The sequence below is a fragment of the Pristiophorus japonicus genome, chromosome 4 (genome assembly GCF_044704955.1).
Source record: "Pristiophorus japonicus isolate sPriJap1 chromosome 4, sPriJap1.hap1, whole genome shotgun sequence".
In the NCBI taxonomy this organism is placed as follows: domain Eukaryota; kingdom Metazoa; phylum Chordata; class Chondrichthyes; family Pristiophoridae; genus Pristiophorus; species Pristiophorus japonicus.
Genome location: NC_091980.1, coordinates 70,344,415 through 70,366,731, shown reverse-complemented (window position 1 = coordinate 70,366,731; position 22,317 = coordinate 70,344,415). Strand labels below are relative to the sequence as shown.

At 46.5% G+C, this 22,317-nt stretch overlaps 1 protein-coding gene across 3 annotated transcripts in view; it reads left to right on the top strand.

The window, feature by feature from the left end:
- The window catches only part of LOC139262950 (A disintegrin and metalloproteinase with thrombospondin motifs 2-like), a 407,016-nt gene that overhangs the window by 326,784 nt on the left and 57,915 nt on the right, over positions 1 to 22,317 (top strand). For all 3 annotated transcript variants that reach the window (XM_070878308.1, XM_070878309.1, XM_070878307.1), the window contains 3 exons: positions 4,289 to 4,432; positions 7,053 to 7,185; positions 18,168 to 18,281. In XM_070878308.1, coding sequence (XP_070734409.1) covers positions 4,289 to 4,432; positions 7,053 to 7,185; positions 18,168 to 18,281 — 391 coding nt within the window. The remainder of the gene's footprint in view (positions 1 to 4,288; positions 4,433 to 7,052; positions 7,186 to 18,167; positions 18,282 to 22,317) is intronic.

Here is a 22,317-nt window from a genome sequence, read left to right as displayed (position 1 = left end):
AGAGAGGGCATAATTTTGCCCGTTGAGTTCAGCGACTGGGCAAGCCCCATCGTCCTTGTCCTAAAAACGGATGGCTCAGTCAGGATCTGTGGCGACTACAAGGCCACTATCAACCGAGTGTCACTACAAGACCAATACCCGCTTCCGAGAGTGGAGGATCTTTTTGCCACGCTGGCAGGCGGCAAGCTGTTCACCAAGTTGGACCTCACTTCAGCCTACATGACTCAGGAACTGGCCGAAAAATCCAAGCTACTGACCACAATCACCACGCACAAGGGGCTGTTTGTCTACAACAGGTGTCTATTTGGCATTCGATCAGTGGCCGCTATCTTTCAAAGGAACATGGAAAACTTGCTCAAATCCATCCCTGGAACAATCGTATTCCAGGACGACATCCTTATCGTGGGTCGAGACACCGAGGAACACCTCCGCAACCTGGAGGAGGTGCTACGCCGACTGGACCGGGTAGGCCTGCCACTAAAGAAGTCCAAGTGTGTGTTTGTGGCCCCAGAGGTCGAGTTTTTCAGCAGGAGGGTTGCCGCAGACGGGATCCGGCCTACCGAATCCAAAACGGAGGTGATTCATCGTGCGCCCAGGCCCGGCAACACATCGGAGTTGCGTTCATTTCTGGGACTCTTGAACTATTTCGGGAACTTTCTGCCGAACTTAAGCACATTGTTGGAGCCGCTACACATGCTCCTGTGAAAGTGTTGCGATTGATTTTGGGGGAACTGTCAGGAACCGGCTTTCAATCGGGCGCGGAACCTACTTTGTTCTAATAAGCTGTTGACTCTGTACAACCCCTGTAAGAAATTGGTTTTGACATGTGATGCATCATCCTATGGGGTTGGGTGCGTGTTGCAGCAGAGTAATGATGAGGGCCACCTCCAACTTGTGGCTTATGCCTCCAGGTCGCTCTCCCAAGCAGAACGGGGATATGGGATGGTTGGAAAGGAAGCACTCGCATGTGTCTACGGGGTGAAAAAGATGCACCAGTACCTTTTTGGCAGAAGGTTCGAGTTAGAAATGGACCACAAACCATTAACATCCCTGTTGTCAGACAGCAAAGCTGTCAATGCCAATGCATCAGCTCGCATACAGTGATGGGCTCTCACGCTGGCTGCGTATGACTACACCATACGGCACTGGCCAGGCACCGAAAATTGCGCTGACGTGCTCAGCAGGCTTCCACTGGCCACCACTGAGGGGGCAGCGGAGCAAAGCGCTGAGATGGTCATGGCTGTTGAAGTCTTTGACAGTGCAGGCTCCCCCATCACAACCCACCAGATCAAAATCTGGACCAACAGAGATCCTCTCCTATCCTTGATTAAGAAATGTGTCCTGACTGGGGATTGGGCGCCCGCACACGGAGCATGCCCCAAGGAGGTCAGACCGTTTCACAGACAGATGGATGAGCTCTCCATCCAAGCCGACTGCCTACTTTGGGGCAGCTGGGTAGTCATGTCCCAGAAGGGAAGAGAAGCATTCATCAGGGAACTCCACAGTGAGCACCCAGGCATTGTGCTAATGAAGGCCATTGCCCGGTCACATATATGGTGACCAGGAATTGACTCAGACCTGGAACACTCTGTTCGCAGGTGCACGACGTGTGCCCAGCTGGGCAATGCCCCCAGGGAGGCCCCACTCAGCCCGTGGCCCTGGCGCATCAGGCCATGGTCACGTATTCACGTAGACTACACGGGCCCGTTCATGGGAAAAATGTTCCTCGTTGTTGATGCGTACTCGAAATGGATCGAGTGCATCATATTGAATTCGTGCATGACATCTACCACTGTGGAGAGTCTGCGTGCAGTCTTTGCAACCCATGGCTTGCCGGACATCCTGATTAGCGGCAACGGCCTGTGTTTTACTAGCTATGAATTCCGGGAGTTCATGTCGGGTAATGGCATCAAACATGTCAGGACGGCACCGTTCAAGCTGGCTTCCAATGGCCAGGTGGAATGTGCAGTCCAAATCATAAAACAGGGCATGCTCCGGATTCAAGGACCCTCCCTTCAATGCCGCCTATTGTGCCTCCTGCTGGCCTATAGGTCCCGACCGCTTTCACTCACGGAAGTCCCGCCCGCGGAACTACTCATGAAATGTACACTTAAAACTCGGCTGACCCTCATTCATCCAGTCCTGTCAGACATTGTTGAGGGCAAGCGCCAGTCCCAAAATGAGTGCCATGATGGTAACTCAAAGAGGAGATGTATAGAAATCGATGACCCTGTATTTGTTCTTAATCACGCTTTGGGGCCCAAGTGGCTCGAGGCTACTGTAATTGGTAAAGAGGGGAATAGGGTCATAGTGGTCAGACTTAACAATGGACAGATATGCCGCAAGCATCTGGACCAAGTAAAAAAAAGGTTCAGCATGAACACTGAGGAACCTGAGGAAGATCATGAGATGTTGCCCACACCACCGCCAGTGAACGAGCAACAAGAACATTCAGCAGCATGCACAGTCCCTGCAACCAGCCCGAACAGGCCGGAATCACCACAGGTGACAGACACACATGCCAAGGCTCAACAACCAGAGCCCCAACAGTGGCGCTCCACGAGAGAGCGTCGACCGCCTGAAAGACTTAATCTTTGACCCCATAAGACATTGGGGGGAGGTGATGTTATGTATGTAACCTTCATGTAACTGTAACCTTCATAACAACACTGCATACTGTATACACCTAAGAAATGCACACCTTGACCACAGGGGTTGAACTTGTGGGAGACACTCCTCACCTGGTCATCCAGGTATATAAAGGGAGGTCCCACGCAGGGTCATCACTTCTTGGTCCTGTGAATAAAGTGTGACCTTGTCTGCAGAATGTGCCTCGTGTGAATTTATCGTAGTGTGTAAGGACATTACAGGAGGGAGGCAATTATAGGCGACCAAGCGGGGGGCAGCAACGATCATCAGAATTGCTGAGGCCTGGTCCTCCCAGCTCTACATTCAGGGAAGTATTTTTATTTTTATTTACCTTATTGATTGTGACTTTCAGTGGTCTCTTTATGACCGCTGGTTAGGCTGCATGCGTAGACATGGTAATCCTCAACGCAGTCGGCCCATTTTCAGGAAAGGGGCCTCAGACAAGCTTTATATTCCCTATTTACATATGTAAAGGGGCTAAGGCCTGTTTAAGGTGCGAGCCTTGGACACCTCTACTGGAGGCTTTGCCAATATAATGGGCTCCACACTTCCAGCGCAGAATGTGTGTACACGGGCTGTGTGCCATATTGGATACTTAGGCACCCGCTTTACGTCTGTTAAATGGAAGCAATGTCGGCTGATTTCGGAATATTCCAGGGTATGTTGCAGCTTGAATGTCTGCACTAGGTATATACGAGGTACAGTGAAAATGCTAAAGGTTGTGTGACGGCTTGATGGGCAAACCATATATGTGAGACAGCTTGACAGTCAATAGTTTGTGACATGCAATCTTGCAGCATTAGATAGCGTTGTTGGGCAGTCTTACCACACCAGGTTTTATATAGTATGACATCTTTTCCTGCATTTGATCCTGGATTCTACAGATACTAGTGTGCACAGTATTCAGTCTGGCTACCACCTTTTTCCACACATGGTGTACTGTTATCCTGTGGGGGGGGGGGGGCGGGGGGGGGGGTGTCCTGGAGTGCCCAGCATATCCATTTCACCAGCCATCAAACGGGGTTGGGACTACAGCGGTCCACCACTTGCAAAAGACTCTGTTTCATGCATTGACATTGATTTGCCTTCACTTGCTCTTACCTTGTCACATTTTGTCCCCAAGCCACATTTTCATCCCTCCAAAATCTGTTTTTCCTCCATTATCACTTTCTTGTCAGCCCCTGCCCAGGCAGCATTTGTAAAGTCTGAATCAAAAAATGCAATTTCCTGCCTTTCTAAAAGCTGGAAGATTTTTTTTCACCCCATAAATCAACCCCTCCCTCGTGCACTAAACACTGGGAGTGCACAGTAATGATTTATATTAGCTGAACTCACACTATCAGGTGTGGTGAGTCCTGCAGGTGTGGCCATTGTCTGATGCACCATGGTCCTAGCCCCTGCAGTTGTGAATTAAAGACAATTATAGACAACGGAAAGCACAATATTAAATATGAGAATATTGGACTGATTGTTATGTCTTCATTTTGTCTCCGCACACCAGGGACACTTCTAATGCTTGGCATTTAGCGTTACCTTGTGCTCAAATAAATACAGTGTACTAAAAACCATGGCAAAAAGCCAACTTCTTGTGTTCAATTATAATGAGCCATCTGATTTTCAATTCTTTTCCATCTACTAGGTTAGGTATGGAACATGATGGCCAAGGCAATCATTGTGGAGATGAGATTAAAATGGGAAGTATCATGGCGCCATTGGTTCAGGCTGCATTTCATCGTTTCCACTGGTCCCGCTGCAGTCAACAGGAGCTGAACCGATACTTGCAGTGAGTGGAAGAACTAAAAATCTGAGATGAAAGTTTTGCTGGTCAAGTGAATGAAATAACAAATATATGGCCTTCATCCAGTTAAATGATGAAAGCTCAATGAAACTAGCCTAGCTTTTCATTTATATTCTTTTTTGAAACAAATGTTTTGTGCTTTCTATGTTCAAAAATATTACAGATAGATCTTCTTTACAGTTAGTTTTCCTTCCCTGCTCTTCATCATTGCCATCAAAATAATGATGTCTCCTAACAGAAAAACTAGTGCAAGCATTTGTTCTGTTTTGCTTTTTTAATTGGGTTCCAAGAAAGACATTATAGAGAGAAAGGGAATTAATACAAAAACAGAGTGCTTGTACATGTTTTTAAGGTACTGTTTCTTTATCGTCGGTGGTTCAATATCCTGGAATTCCATAATTAACCCCATTGTACTAGCACCACTAATTTAAGGACTGTAATTGTTCAAGGAGTAGCCAAAATTTGACACCGAGCCACATGAGATATTAGGACAGGTGACCAAAAACTTGATCAAAGTAGTAGGTTTGAAGTAGCGTCTTCAATAAGGAGCAATAGGTAGAGAGGCGGAGATGTATAGGGAGGGAATTCCAGAGCTTTGGGCCCAGGCAGCTAAAGGCACAGCCACTAAAATCAGGAGTCATTAAAATCAGGGAGGCTCAAGAGGCCTGAATTGGAGGAGCGCAGAGATCTCAGAGGTTTTTAGGGCTGGAGGAGGTTACAGAGATAGGGAGGGGTAAGGCCATGGAGGTATTTGAAAACAAGATGAGAATTTTAGTGATACATAAAGCCATGTGTGCTCCATTGGACAATCTTTTCTGTTATATCAACATTTGTTGATCTATTTTGCTCATTGGCAAATATGAGATTTGAATTTTTTTTTTATTCGTTCACGGGATGTGAGCATCGCTGGCAAGGCCACCATTTATTGCCCATCCCTAATTGCCCTCGAGAAGATGGTGGTGAGCCACCTTCTTGAGCCGCTGCAGTCCATGTGGTGATGGTACTCTCACAGTGCTGTTAGGGAGGGAGTTCCAGGATTTTGACCCAGCGACGATGAAAGAACGGCGATATGCTTCCAAATCAGGATGGTTTATGACTTGGAGGGGAACGTGGAGGTGGTGGTGTTCCCATTTGCTTCTAGGTGATAGAGGTCGCAGGTTTGGGATGTGCTATCAAAGAAGCCTTGGTGAGTTGCTGCAGTGTATCTTGTAGATAGTACACACTGCAACCACGGTACGCTGGTGGTGGAAGGAGTGGATGTTTAACGTGGTGGATGGGCTGCCAATCAAGTGGGCTGCTTTGTCCTGGATGGTGTCGAGCTTCTCAAGTGTTGTGGGAGCTGCACTCATCCAGGCAAGTGAAGTGTATTCCATCACACTCCTGACTTGTGCCTTGTAGATGGTGGAAAGGCTTTGGTGAGATACTCACCACAGAATACCCAGCCTCTGACCTGGTCTTGTTGCCACAGTATTTATGTGGCTGGTCCAGTTAAGTGTCTGGTCAATGGTGACCCCCCAGGATGTTGATGGTAGGGGATTTGGTGATGGTAATGCCATTGAATGTTAAGGGGCAGTGGTTAGACTCCTGCTTGTTGGAGATAATCATTGCCTGGCACTTGTGTGGCGCGAATATTACTTGCCACTTATCAACCCAAGCCTGAATGTTGTCCAAGTCTTGCTGTATGTGGGCATGGACTGCTCCATTATCTGAGGAGTTACGGATGGAACTGAACACTGTGCAATCATCAGCGAACATCCCCACTTCTGACCTTATGATGGAGGGAAGGTCATTGATGAAGCAGCTGAAGGTGGTTGGGTCTAGGACACTGCCCTGAGGAACTCCTGCAGCGATGTCCTGGGGCTCTGATGATTGACCTCCAACCACCACAACCATCTTCCTTTGTCCTAGGTATGACTCTAGCCAGTGGAGAGCTTTCCCCCTGATTCCCATTGACTTCAGTTTTAATTGGGCTCCTTGATACCACACTCGGTCAAATGCTACCTTGATGTCGAGGGCAGTCACTCTCATCTCACCTCTGGAATTCAGCTCTTTTGTCCATGTTTGGTCCAAGGCTGTAATGAGGTCTGGAGACAAGTGGTCCTGGCGGTACCAAAACTGGGCATCAGAGAGTAGGTTATTGGTGAGTAAGTGCCGCTTGATAGCATTGTTGACGACACCTTCCATCACTTTGATGATGATTCAGAGTAAACTAATGGGGCGGTAATTGGCCGGATTGGATTTGTCCTGCTTTTTGTGGACAGGACATAGCTGGGCAGTTTTCCACATTGTCGGATAGATGCCAGTGTTGTAGCTGTACTGGAACAGCTTGGCTAGAGACACAGCTAGTTGTGGAGCACAAGTCTTCAGCACAACAACCGGTATGTTGTCAGAGCCCATAGCCTTTGCTGTATCCAGTGTATTCAGCCGTTTCTTGATATCACGTGGAGTGAATCGAATTGGCTGAAGCGGGGTTGGGGCAGGAAATGGAGAATCCAGGCCATGTTGATGAGGGTACAAATCATACAAAGTTGTTTAGCTATTTTACATCTTTCTGCTGGGTGGTGACTTTGAAGTAATTTGTTTGAAAATATTGTTTCCATTGCAGTTCATATGACTGTCTACGTGACGATCCATTTGAACACGATTGGCCATTGCTTCCACAACTTCCAGGCATTAACTACTCTATGAATGAACAATGTCGCTTTGACTTTGGAGTGGGCTATATGATGTGCACAGCAGTAAGTGTGATCAAAGCTGTTTCAGACACACGGTATTCTTTGAGAGCATGCGTAAGATACACAGAAACTGGCATATATGGGATAGAATTTCTGCAGAGGTTCCCTTATCTATCGCTGTAACTTCTACGGAAACCCCGGGATGTATTTTTTTAATGAGAGAACGGAAGAAGCCACGCAAGAAAATTCTAGGCGTATATCAATGTGTGTATATCAATGTATATATCATATACACACACAAATATATAAAATGATCACAAAAATAGGAAGACACAGGCCTAGGACAAGCCATATTAAAACACTCTGAAGATGTCAGTTCTTATTGTTATTAGAGCAAGTTTTTCTTGTTCTAATCTGTATGTGTTTAAATCAGTAAAATGGTCACGTCGTCCAGGATGTATGTGAACTGTATAACCCAGCTTCTTTCATGTTCTCCTTGCTTTGCAGAATGCATGAAATTGGCAATATGTGTATGTCCTACACAGCTTTCAAAACCTTCATATTTTGCTTCTTAAGATCTGAAAAAAAAATGTTTGGAATTTTCTATGAAAATGACAGGAACATAAGAAATCACATGTATTATTGATGTACAGTATTTTCTCAATATATAACGTGAAAACTTCAGTGTGCTTTGATTTTGCTGCCAATTTGTTGCAAATTTTTAAAACTTTTGCTAAAAACAAGTTTGTTTCTAAGAATGTGTCATGTTGTCATTTTAATATTCCACGGCTGAATCTATTAGGACTCTGGATGGGCTGGATAGTAACATGCAGATGAATGGGATGAAAGTACTCTCTCATGTACTCTAATGGTTGTGAAGGATCCTAAGTTAAGTGATTTTGGGCAATAACACTCCAGTTTCTAGTTCTGTGAGTCCACTGATATAGTGCTCCACTTCCTTCCGGGGGCAGTAACCTGAATTTTTTGAGAGTGGTGAAACTTTAGCACCCACCGCTAAGTTTCGCACCTCCCAACTGTTACCGCCCAAATGGGGCGATATTGAATTTCACCCCCTCGGACTCTGGATGGACCGGATAGTAATATGCAGATGAATGGGATGAAAGTACTCTCGCATGAGATCTAACGATTGTGAAGGGTCCTAGGTTAAGTGATTTTGGGCAATAGCACTCCAGTTTCTAGTTCTGCGAGTCCAAGGATTCCGCAGAACATTTCATGAAGACAGTATTCCATTAATATTTTCACATTGTACAGTTGCAGACTATAAAATTTCAACAGCAGTTTAGTAAATAATAACATATCAAATACATACAAATAACACAGTAATGGCCAAAACCTGGTGCAAATTTACAATCCTGTCCGAAGCCTCAGGAGCTGAATTGTTTCCAAGTTATGTCCTGGAAGTGCGTGGAGGTGGGGAGTAACAGAGTGCAGAATTAATTAGAAATTAGTTCTGCCTGAATTCTGCCTGTTTTTAACCGCACTCCAATTTCCAGTCGGTTCTGGGGAAGGTGGTGGAATCTCCTACCCACAGCAGGAAGGAGCTTCATTTCAATATGTGAAATGGGCCAATTTCCCTGTGATGGTCATAATGGATGCCAAGTACAATCCACCCCAGGAAACTTGGCATGCGAAGGTGCTGGCACAGAATATTCAGGCAGCAGGTTATTGAAAAGACACAGATGTTCAAGCTATGTTATTTCATGTAACATCTGGGCTGTGGAGATGGGTCACATCAGTTCTAATGCCTGCACACAAAAGCTGTTTCAGCTATCCCTAAAATGTAGAGAACTACCAAGCATGCGCAGGTACTTAGGCACCATGTGACATAGCACATATCTATCTGTGCCTTCACCCTAAATGTTTTGGAGGAAACCAAAGTGCCTGACTGTGTGACTTGAGGTAATATTATTCATTGAACTCACTTGTGTTGTCACGTTAACTATAACAAGAACATAAATTAGACCTGCACCATAGTATGCCTAATCGAGAAGTAGTAGCTGCTATGGAAGCAGTGTAATGGTGCTCTAAATTGCATCTAACTTGTGCTGTACCTTCCTGAGGAATATACATAATGAGTAAGCCCCATTGCCTTAGTGGCTAGGAACCATTATGGGAACAGTACCAAGGGAATTCTAAACTGCAATGAGCCTATTTTGTTGCTATTTTTTAAAGCTTTTGCTAAAAACAAGTTTGTTTATAAGCATGTGTCACGTTGGCATTTTAAAATTTCACGGCTGAATCTATTAGGGGCTCGAAATTCAATGCACTGCACCTCCCATTAGCGCCTCCGGGGGCACTAACGGGACACAAATGCTTTATCGCCTGGACACAGCGCTGGCAATGACTCCCGCCACATTGGGCAAGAGTTTAGCGGCAGCGTGACGGCTTTGCGCCCCGATCTCCTGCGCCCGGAGACTGTGACATTATCACTGCGCTCGTCACCCCATTAGCACGCTGGCCCAGAAATTCACTTTCGCCCCGGCAGCTGCAGAGATGTGGATCGGGCGGCTGGCCGCTACCCGGGCAGAAATTAAAGGCACGGTGGCCGATGGAAAGTAAAAATAAAGTTACCTTGCTTTTGGCTGTTTTCTTTGCGAGATCCTGGTCGCGATCGCTCAGCCCGGCACTCTGCTTGAGGCACCCCACCTCCATGGTGGTCCAGGTAGGCCCGCCTGCAGCGTGGGCCCTTAAGTGAGGGAAGGGTCCTTAGGATGCGGCAGTGCTGCACGGCCCAGTGTGCAACGCTACTGACGTGTCCGCTCCGTTTGCGCTCCAAGAAGGAAGTAGTGTGCTCGAGTTAAGGGAAGGGAAAGCAGGGACGATAATGAATTTCATCCCTTAGGACTCTGGATGGGCCGAATAGTAACGTGCCGATGAATGCGATGAAAGTACTCTCTCATGAGATCTAATGATTGTGAAGGGTCCTACGTTAAGTGATTTTGGGCAATAACACTCCAGTTTCTAGTTCTATGAGTCCAATTATTCCAAAGAACATTTCATGAAGACAGTATTCCATTAATATTTTTTGTATGTTTGAGGGATGCCTAGTCATTCAGAACAAACTAATTTCACATCCGAACACTCTCAAACTACACTCCAATGAGTGTACATTTCAGACAAGGATATAACTGTGAATAGACTCTTAATTACAAACTTGTATACAATAGGAAATTTATTATGAATGAAATTCAGCAAACAGTTTTCTGTATAGTCATTAGCTCGGTCATTATTTTTCATTCATATCATTCAGCATATTTTCAATCTCTGCACTCCTTAAATGAGTAGAAATGATTTTGTGCACATGTTTAATGATCTAAGCATAATTAGAAATGTTATATATGTGGACTTGTATTTACTTTGCACAGGTACCAGAGGGCTCATCCCCTGGAGTCCCAAGGGATCCCATAATCCCTTGGGAACACAGGTATTTAAGGAGGCTTCACAGGTTGGAGAGGCACTCTGGAGGCCTGCAATAAAAGACTAAGGTCACACTTTACTTTGAGCTCACAGTATTCAGTCTGACTCCGTCTCCATACACAAAAACTGGCGACGAGATACAGGTAGCGCACCCAAAGATGCAGCAAACAGTGGGCATCCTGGAGAAATTTTCGGAGGGAGATGATTGGGAAACTTTTGTGGAGCGACTCGACCAATACTTCATGGCCAGCGAGGTAGATGGGGAAGAGAGCGCTGCCAAACGAAGGGCGATCCTCCTTACCGTCTGTGGGGCACCAATGTATGGCCTCATGAAGAATCTACTCTCTCCAGCGAAACCCACGGAGAAATCGTACGACGATTTGTGCACATTGGTCTGAGAGCATTTGAACCCGAAGGACACCGTTCTGATGGCGAGGCACCGGTTCTACACCTACAAAAGGTCTGAAGGCCAGGAAGTGGCGAGTTATGTCGCCGAGCTAAGACGCCTTGCAGGACATTACGAATTTGAAGGACATTTGGAGCACATGTTCAGAGACTTTTTCGTACTTGGCATTGGCCACGAAACCATACTTCGCAAACTTTTGACTGTAGAGACCCCAATCTTGAGTAAGGCAATAGAGATAGCCCAAGCGTTCATTGCCACCAGTGACAATACGAAGCCGATCTCTCAGCAGACAAGTGCTGCTACAAGTACTGTGAACAAAGTGATGTTGTTTTCGAATCGTAATGTACAGGGCAGATGACTCCGCAGATGACTGAGTCCACCATCAAGGGTGATGAATGCAAGGCCATTAACACCTTGTTGGCGCTGCAGGGGATGATCATCGTTTCCATTCATGCCGCTTCAAAGAGTACGTTTGCAAGGGCGGTGGAACAATGGGACACCTCCAACAAGTGTGCAGGCGAGCTACAAAGCCTGTTAAACCTGCAAACCACCATGATGCAGAGGAGGACAGATCCACGGAGAATCACAACGAACCAGAGCCTTGGATCGAGGGGGCAGAGGTACATGAGGTGCACACATTCACCACAAATTGTCCCCCGATAATGCTGAATGTTGAACTAAATGGACTACTGGTGTCAATGGAGGTGGACACGGGCGCGAGCCTGTCCATCATGGGCAAAAAGACTTTTGAAAGGTTGTGGTGCAACAAGGCCTCAATGCCAGTCTTAACTCCAGTCTCCACGAGACTAAGAACTTATACTAAAGAGCTGATTCCTGTAATCGGCAGTGCTATCGTAAAGGTCTCCTATGATGGAGCGGTGCACAAGCTACCACTCTGGGTGGTACCGGGCGATGGTCCCGCGCTGCTCGGCAGGAGCTGGCTGGGAAGGATACGCTGGAACTGGGATGATGCCCGAGCGCTATCGCCCGCTGACGACACTTCGTGTGCCCAGATCTTAAACAAATTTCTTTTGCTGTTCGAACCAGGCATCGGGAAATTCCAAGGAGCAAAAGTGCAGATCCACCTAATTCCGGGGGTGCGAACCATCCATCACAAGGCGAGAGCAGCACCGTACATGATGAGAGAAAGGGTAGAGATCGAGCTAGACTGTCTGCAAAGAGAGGGCATCATTTCACAGATCGGATTCAGCGAGTGGGCCCGTTCTATTGTCCCAGTCTTCAAGGGAGACGGCACCGTCAGAATCTGTGGCGATAACAAAGTAACTATCAATAGTTTCTCCCTGCAGGACCAATACCCACTACCAGAGCCCGACGGCCTCTTTGCAACGCTGGTGGGAGGAAAGACGTTCCCGAAGCTGGATCTGACTTTAGCCTACATGACGCAGGAACTGGAGGAATCATCGAAGGCCCTTACCTGCATCAACGCGCACAAAGTTCTTTTTGTTTATAACAGATGCCCGTTTGGAATCCGATCAGCAGCGGCGATATTCCAGAGAAACATGGAAAGTTTACTGAAGTCGGTCCCGCACACAGTGGTCTTCCAGGACGACATCTTGGTCACAGGTCAGAACACAGTCGAGCACCTGCAGAACCTGGAGGAGATTCTTAGTCGACTCAACCACGTGGGGCTCAGGTTAAAACGATTGAAGTGCGTTTTCCTGGCGCCTGAAGTGGACTTCTTGGGAAGGAGGATTGTGGCGGAAAGCATCAGGCCCACCAACATGAAGACGGATACAATCGAGAACGCACCAAGGCCACAGAACGTGATGGAGCTGCGGTCATTTCTGGGACTTTTGTACTACTTTTGTAACTTCTTACTGGGTGTCAACACACTGCTAGAACCACTAAATGTCTTACTACGAAAAGGGGGCGAATGGGTTTGGGGCAAAAGCCAAGAAAATGTCTTTGTAAAAGCAAGAAAATTGTTATGCTCAAACAAATTGCTTGTGTTGTATGATCCATGTAAGCGTTTGGTACTAGCATGTGATGCATCGTCATATAGTGTCGGGTGTGTATTACAACAAGCTAATGATTTCGGGAAACTGCAAGCGGTTGCTTATGCATCCAGGAGTCTGTCTAAGGCTGAGAGAGCCTACAGCATGATTGAAAAAGAAGCGTTAGCTTGTGTCTATGGGGTAAAGAAAATGCATCAACACCTGTTTGGGCTAAAATTCAAATTGGAAACTGACCATAAGCCACTTATATCCCTGTTTTCCGAGTGTAAAGGGATAAATACCAACGTATCGGCCCGCATCCAGAGATGGGCGCTCACGTTGTCTGCATACAACTACGCCATCCGCCACAGGTCAGGCACAGAAAACTGCGCCGATGCTCTCAGTAAGCTGCCATTGCCCACCACGGCGGTGGAGATGGCGCAGCCCGCAGATCTAGCCATGGTTATGGAAGCAATCACCTGTCACTGCCCGGCAGATCAAAACCTGGACAAGCCAGGACCCCTTATTATCTCTAGTCAAAAGCTGTGTGCTTCACGGGAGCTGTTCCAGTGTCCCAGTGGAAATGCAGGAAGAGATAAAGCCGTTCCAGCGGCACAAAGATGAGATGTCTATACAGGCAGACTGCCTTCTGTGGGGCAATCGAGTAGTCGTCCCCAAGAAGGGCAGAGACACCTTCATCAATGACCTCCACAGTACCCATCAAGGCATTGTAATGATGAAAGCGATAGCCAGATCCCACGTGTGGTGGCCAGGTATCGATATGGACTTAAAGTCCTGCGTTCACAGATGTAATACATGCTCGCAGTTAAGCAATGTACCCAGGGAGGCGCCGCTAAGTTTTTGGTCTTGGCCCTCCAAACCGTGGTCTCGGGTACACGTCGACTATGCAGGCCCATTCTTGGGTAAAATGTTCTTTGTGGTTGCAGACGTGTACTCCAACTGAATGTGAGATAATGTCGGTTAGCACGTCCGCTGCCACTACTGAAAGCCTGCGGGCCATGTTTGCCACTCACGGCTTACACGATGTCCTGTTGAGCAACAATGGGCCATGTTTTACCAGTGCTGAGTTCAAGAATTCATGACCCGTAACGGGATCAAACATATCACATCTGCCCCGTTTAAACCAGCATCCAATGGTCAGGCAGAGAGATCAGTGCAAACCATCAAGCAAGGCTTCAAGAGAGTAACTGAAGGCTCACTGCAGACTCGCCTGTCCCGAGTCCTGCTTAGCTACCGCACGAGACCCCACTCACTCACTGGGATCCCACCTGCTGAACTGCTCATGAAAAAAGCACTTAAGACAAGGCTGTCGTTAGTTCACCCTGATCTACATGAACAGTTAGAGAGCAGGCGACTTCAACAAAGTGCATACCATAATAGAGCAAATGTGTCACGCGAGATTGAAATCAATAATCCTGTATTTGTATTAAATTATGGACAAGTTCCCAGGTGGCTTCCCGGCACTGTCGTGGCCAAAGAGGGGAGCAGGGTGTTTCGGGTCAAACTTTCAAATGGACTCATTCACCGGAAACACTTGGACCAAATCAAACTTAGATTCACGGACTATCCTGAGCAACCCACCTTGGACCTTACCTTTTTTGATCCCCCAACATACACACCAGTGGCAACCGGCACCATGGTTGACCACGAAGCAGAACCCATCATCCACAAAAGTCCTGCAGGGCCCAACACACCAGGCAGCCCAGCATGGCCAGCTGCACAGCAGCCCAGCGAGGGACCAACAAATGATTCAACAGCACCAGCTTTCACACTGAGACGATCAACAAGGGCAAGAAGGACCCCAGATCGACTCACATTGTAAATAGTTGCACTACTGACTTTGGGGGGGGGCGGGGTAGTGTTGTTGTATATGTGGACTTGTATTTACTCTGTACAGCCACCAGAGGGCTCATCCCCTGGATTCCCAAGTGATCCCATAATCCCTTGGGAGCACAGGTATTTAAGGAGGCTTCACAGGTTGGAGAGGCACTCTGGAGACCTGCAATAAAAGACTACGGTCACACTTTACTTTGAGCTCACAGTGTTCAGTCTGACTCTTTCTCCATACACAACAAGAAGGATGTACCAAGCCATTATTATGTCATTATCCAATTCTTCAAACCCGTTCTCTGTCATTGAAGGTTGGCATGCAGGTACAGCAGGCGGTGAAGAAGGCAAATGGCATGTTGGCCTTCATAGCTAGGGGATTTGAGTATAGGAGCAGGCAGGTCTTGCTGCAGCTGTACAGGGCCTTGGTGAGGCCTCACCTGGAAAATTGTGTTCAGTTTTTGTCTCCTAATCTGAGGAAAGATGTTCTTGCTGTTGAGGGAGTGCAGCGAAGGTTCACCAGACTGATTCCCGGGATGGCAGGATTGACATATGAGGAGAGACTGGATCGACTGTGCCTGTATTCACTGGAGTTTAGATGAATGTGAGGGCATCTCATAGAAATATATAAAATTCTGATGGGACTGGACAGGTTAGATGCAGGAAAAATGTTCCCGATGTTGGGGGAGTCCAGAACGAGGGGTCACAGTCTAAGGATAAGGGGTAAGCTATTTAGGACCGAGATGAGGAGAAACTTCTTCACTCAGAGTTGTTAACCTGTGGAATTCCCTACCACAGAGAGTTGTTGATGCCAGTTCATTGGATATATTCAAGGGGGAGTTAGATATAGCCATTACGGCTAATGGGATCAAGGGGTATGGAGAGGTTATGGAAAGGGGTACTGAGGTGAATGATCAGCCATGATCTTATTGATTGGTGGTGCAGGCTTGAAGGGCCGAATGGCCTACTCCTGTACCTATTTTCTATGTTTCTATGTTGATGTGGCAACATTGCTGCAGCTCTCTTTGGAAGGAAATGAAAAATGATACACATCAATTTTCTGAATTGTTAAAATGAAAAGTATTAATATTTAAATCTCTTTAAAAAAGTGACTAGTGACATTCACTACTGGACATTTGAAGAACTCTGAGGCATTATTCAGGGCCACCATTTTGCAATGTTTAAAATGTAGCTGTGGATCAATCCTATTGCAATACATCCACCACCATATTGTTACTAATGTTCAGGTTAAATATCCAAAAACTTTACAGATTTAAACATTTAGCGGGTGAAATTGCTTCTGTCAATGCGCTATAATTTCAAAAAGATTCGCCACGTCAGATTGCCGCCCAAAATACCGTTAAGATTTTAAAATTACCGCAGGCGGAAAATTCCACAAAAATAGGAAAAAATTCTGCCTGGCGAAAAAAAATGTACCTTACATCCCGACTCTCGGCAGAAAACGCAATCTTGGGCCGATTGGGCGGTTCTTAAACAAACTGGGCAGTAATTATTAATTTTCAGACCGAGGCTGTGGGTTGGGTCTAGGATGGGGGAAAAACACAAAAAACATTTTTTCCATTAAACATAAAATAAAAAATCAGAACACATTCTCAGGACCCTTTTCAACTGGACAAGGGAGAACCAGTGGATGTGGTATATTTGGACTTTCAAAAGGCTTTTGACAAGGTCCCACACAAGTGATTGGTGTGCAAAATTAAAGCACATGATATTGGGGGTAATGTACTGACGTGGATAGAGAACTGGTTGGCAGACAGGAAGCAGAGAGTCGGGATAAACGGGTCCTTTTCAGAATGGCAGGCAGTGACTAGTGGGGTGCTGCAGGGCTCAGTGCTGGGATACCAGCTATTTACAATATACATTAATGATTTAGATGAAGGAATTGAGTGTTATATCTCCAAGTTTTCAGATGATACTAAGCTGGGTGGTGGTGTGAGCTATGAAGCGGATGCTAAGAGGCTGCAGGGTGACTTGGACAGGTTAGGTGAGTGGGCAAATGCATGGCAGATGCAGTATAATGTGGATAAATCTGAGGTTATCCACTTTGGTGGCAAAAACAGGAAGGCAGAATATTATCTGAATGGCGGCAGATTAGGAAAAGGGGAGGTGCAACGAGACCTGGGTGTCATGGTACATCAGTCACTGAAAGTTGGCATGCAGATACAGCAGGCGGTAAAGAAGGCAAATGGCAAGTTGGCCTTCATAGCTAGGGGATTTGAGTATAGGAGCAGGGAGATCTTAATGCAGTTGTACAGGGTCTTGGTGAGGCCTCACCTGGAATATTGTGTTCAGTTTTGGTCTCCTAATTTGAGGAAGGACGTTCTTGCTATTGAGGGAGTGCAGCGAAGGTTCACCAGACTGATTCCCAGGATGGCAGGACTGACATATGAGGAGAGACTGGATCGACTGGGCCTGTATTCACTGAAGTTTAGAAGAATGAGAGGGGATCTCATAGAGACATATAAAATTCTGACGGGACTAGACAGGTTAGATGCAGGAAGAATGTTCCCGATGTTGGGCAAGTCCAGAACCAGGGGTCACAATCTAAGGATAAGGGCTAAGCCATTTAGGACCGAGATGAGGAGAAACGTCTTCACTCAGAGAGTTGATAACCTGTGGAATTCTCTACCGCAGAGAGTTGCTGATGCCAGTTCATTAGATATATTCAAGAGGGAGTTAGATGTGGCCCTGACTGCTAAAAGGATCAAGGGGTATGGAGAGAAAGCAGGAAAGGGGTACTGAGGTGAATGATCAGCCATGATCTTATTGAATGGTGGTGCAGGCTCGAAGGGCTGAATGGCCTACTCCTGCGCCTATTTTCTATGTTTCTATGTTTAATCACTGTAAAAGAATTTTAAAATAATTATTAAAAACCCATTAACTTACCTTTTTTTGCAGGGCTATTTACCTACCGCCCAACTCCTGCTGCTTCTCATGGCCGTTTTTTTTCTACTTACCTATGGGTTACTGCTGAGTGAAAAATCGTGCGATAGTGGTCTTTGGAAGGTGAATGCCGGCGGTCTGCTCCCCAGCGGCATTTCAAAACCGCCAGCAGAACTCTTTATGGAAATTTTCGCCGACTCGGTTTTTGCCCAAACCGACCAATACCGTCAAGAAACCGGGCAGAGATGCAGTGCAAATTCTAGCCCATTAACTTTAACAAAAATATCCTGTTTTGTACTGGCTTTGTTTGGAAAATATGCCCAAGAGGAATTTAACCCTGTTAGATTGCCAAAAAATAATGATCAGTCAAAGTTAAATTTGTTTTAGATGTTATGAAATTCATCTTCAATAATTTCTGTACTATTTTTATTATGTGACAGCATTTTAGAAGAAATGTATTCTCTGTAAACACTCTTATATCTTCATGGTTTCAGTTTCGCACCTTTGATCCCTGCAAGCAGCTGTGGTGCAGCCATCCTGACAATCCGTACTTTTGCAAAACTAAAAAAGGACCTCCATTGGATGGGACAATGTGTGCTCCTGGCAAGGTTGGTTGGCTCATGTAAAGTGAGATTTATAAATTCAAATACCCTGTTATATGATGCTAGATCTACGTTTTATTTATATATAATTCTGTTTTTATCCTGAAAACAACACACCGAGAAACATCATATTGCTGCAATGCACTCGGAGTATGAAATGTCGGAGTCAAATGTTGGGTTTGGAAAACGTAGCATTGAAGCCAAAATAAGCAGTATGAATACATAAAGATAACAAGCTATAGTGAATAGCTATGACCAATGTTCATCCAGTTTTCAAATAATTGTTTAGCATTATTCTTTTGGGGTTCTTCCAGCATACTTGGGCAATGTTACTAAATGGGATGTCAGTAACTGGTTTTTGTGATCCTCACCACGAACATAATCCAATGAGATTATATTGAGAAGAGTAAAGTAATTTCATGGCAGGGCTATCCTCAAGGAGTTCTGTGGACATGAATTGCAAAAGCAAACTGTTGTGTATGCAAGCACTCTAATAACGACTCCACGAGGTAAGGGTATAGTGACCTTAGTCCTTTATTGCAGCTCCAAGAGTGAGGACACCAAGAGGTGAGCTCCCTTTTATACTTGGTTACCTGCAGTGTACAGGTGACCCTTTAGGTCTCCAGCAGCAGCACCCTCTGGTGGTACAGGTATAGTGTATACAGGATGAAGGTACATTCAGTGGTCTAGTGTTACAGTACATACATTAACATGCATACATAACAACACTCCCAACTAAGCCTTTCCCAAGTCCTTATTGCCATGACATGGAGAGGTGATCAGTAGTGGGCTGTGGGAGGTTGTGGTGAGGGTTGTGTGGGTGCTGGGTGTGATCCATGTGCTCGTGGCTAACTCATCTATTCCCCCCCTTCCGCCCACCCATACATGGACCATGTGGTTGTCACTGTTGGAGGATTCTGCAGTGGTGGAGCAAATACATGTTGTTATGGGTAGGTGGTGCCGTTTAGTGGTGGCCAGGGCCACAGGGTGGTGTGGCCTCCTTGTCCTCCATTGGTGGTGGAAGTCCGGTCATCCCAGGTTCCGCCGGGAAAGCTGGAGGGTACTGGCGTCTTGATCCCGGTGCAGGGGGGGTAAGGCCGATCTGGGGCAGGTTGCCAGTGGTGGTGGCTGTGCTGCCCATTGACCGCTGTCCCTGCAGTGGGTCTGCTCCCACTGGGTGTGTGTGAACCCTTCCTTGGGCATCACATTGGTCCTGGAAGCGCAGGCTACATGATCAGGTAGCCTGCTGGACCTGGGTGTTTCCCACAGGGGGGTTATCTTTGACATTGTCAGTATATATGTAGAACCTGTATCATTTCTCATTCTATCATTAGCATACATGATACATTGGCTCCGATCGCAACTAGCTGATTTGACATTGTTATATTTCTTTACACTTTCACATTTGTCACTTACAACGCTTTCTTGTATGCTATCAGTATCGCTGTACAAGATTACATTTGGATATCTGCCATTGTCGGTTACATTTGTCACATTAGCATTACTGGCATCACTGTTCAACAGTACAAACTTGTCACTTACATCACTTTTTGAAGCATTCGTTACATTTCTCCCATTAGCATTGCCGGCATCACCATTCAACAGTACATTTATATACCTGCATTCATTAATTACACTTTTATCTTTAATATCACCGACATCACTGTGCCAAGAGTGGAACTGTCCCTTTAATTGTTTCGGGTTGCCGGTCTCCTTTAATAGGGCCTTGTAATCTTTACCCGAATCCGGTTCGCCGCTCGGTAACATGTGTTGCTTCCTCAAAGCTGCCCCTTGTGGTCTGGTCGCGGCCATCTTGATTCCAGGTGCTTCGCCTCGTGGTGCGGGCGCCATTTTCTTTCTCTCCACGAGGTAGGCTGCGGTGATCCTTCTCTCCCCAGGTTCTGCCACGGATGCCGGGAATCTACCTTCTGCACCGATCTTCTTCCCTCGGAGTCCTGCCACTGGAGCCTGGAAGGTGAGGTCTGGTCATTCGGGTTGGATCATCTCACCGTTGAGTTGTGCAGTCTGTGTCGCTGCGCGGTTGAGTCGGATGGTAGGATTTTCAGATGCTGCGATGGATCCAAGTTTAGGACCGCGTAGGATGTCGATCGCCGGGGTCCGGAGGCCTTCGTCACTCCGACAGATTTGGATTTGCTTCATCCATCTTCTTTCCAGCAGCGTTGGACCATCACCGGCAACAATCCAGAAGGGGAGCTTGTGCATCGCGCCGCCATGGGACACCTGGACCTCCACACTGCCAACGACAGGGATGGCGCCTTTTGTGTAGGTGAGCAGCTTTGCCTGGATTGGGGACATTCTGGGTCGTTTGGCGGGATTGTCTCAGAGTTTCTCAAAGGCCATCTGATTCATCAACGACTGGCTTGTGTCGATCTCCATCGAGACAGGAACCCCGTTGATTTCTACTTCCATTTTCCACGGGGAACTCTCGGCGGAGCAGGTATATATTCTGTACACCTCTTCCAGGAGCTGAGCAGTTTCGTCTTCATCAGCTCTGGAGCCCGAGTGATCGGCCAACTCTTCAGTGACTCGGTGAGTAAAACTTCTACACATTCGCTGAAGGTGACCTTTAGTGTTGCAGCCTTTACAGGTATAGTCTTTGTATCGGCACTGGTGGGTCTTGTGGTTTCCTCCACAGCGCCAGCATGGGGCTAGCTGGTTGGCCCCATGTGGCGAACTCAGGATTGCGGGACTCGGGGCAACAGTCTTGCCTGTGAAAATCGCCATTCGGTTCATTGTACTCGTTGTGTTAGAGTCCTGGGTGTGAGTCATCATCCGTTTGGAGTCCAGACCGAAATCATGAAGGCCTGGCTCACTTTGATTGCCTTCTGCAGGGTGACCATAGTGTCTGCAGAGAGCAGTTTATGGAGGAGGCCCTCGTAGCCGATTCCAAAAACGAAGATGTCCCTTAGTGCTTCGGTGAAGTGGTCGCCAAAATCACACGGTGCATCCAATCTTCTCAGATCGGCATCATATTTAGCAATTTCTTGGCCTTCGGGCTGCCGGTGGGTGTAGAACCGGTGTCTGGTTGTGAGGATGCTCTCTTTAGGTTTGAGTTGTTCTTGTATTATAGTTACAAGCTCCGCATAGGTCTTGGTTGTCATCTTCACTGGGGCTAGCAGGTCCCTGACGAGGCCATGGACATTGGGCTACTGAGCAGGATGGCTCTGTGCTTGTTCGCCAGCGAGGTCGGTGAGTCCCCAGCCAGGTCGTTCGCGATGAAAAAGTGTTCTAGCCTTTCCACAAAGGCATCCCAATCTTCCCCATCAGCGAATTGTTGGAAGTTGCTTAGGTCAGACATATTGTGCGTGGAAATTCATAACCTCGTCACCAGTTGTTGTGTATGCAAGCACTCTAATAATGACTCCACGAGGTAAGGGTATAGTACTTGAACTGCAGTGACCTTAGTCCTTTATTGCAGCTCCTAGAGTGAGGACACCAAGAGGTGAACTCCCTTTTATACTTGGTTACCTGCAATATACAGGTGACCCTTATGTCTCCAGCAGCAGCACCCTCTGGTGGTACAGGTATAGTGTATACATGGTGAAGGTACATTCAGTGGTCTAGTGTTACAGTACATACATTAACATGCATACATAACATAAACCACCTGGTTTGTAACTGTCATCTGAACCCAGGGGTGAGATTACTGCTGTTTATCTGTCATTTTTTTTGAATAGTTGCTTTGAAGTTTATGTAGTGTTCTTCTTCTAATTTCAATCTGTTGTTGTCATTGTCCTCTTTCTTTTTTGCTAGCAGAGGATATTGTTGTCATTCACATCCAGGGTGCTGAGTTCATTTAAAGTGTGCTGATGTCCACACCGGAGGATTGACAATTGCGATATAATCACTGAAAGTTTATGTCATGTATTCAACCAGCATTGTAACCCATGTATAATCTGACCTAAGTTGTACACTGTGAGAACAATGACCATTAGGTGGGAGACACTCCTAACCTGGGCCTTCAGGTACAAAAGGGGAAGCTCCACCCACCTTCATCACTTTTGAGTGCTAAGGAATAAAG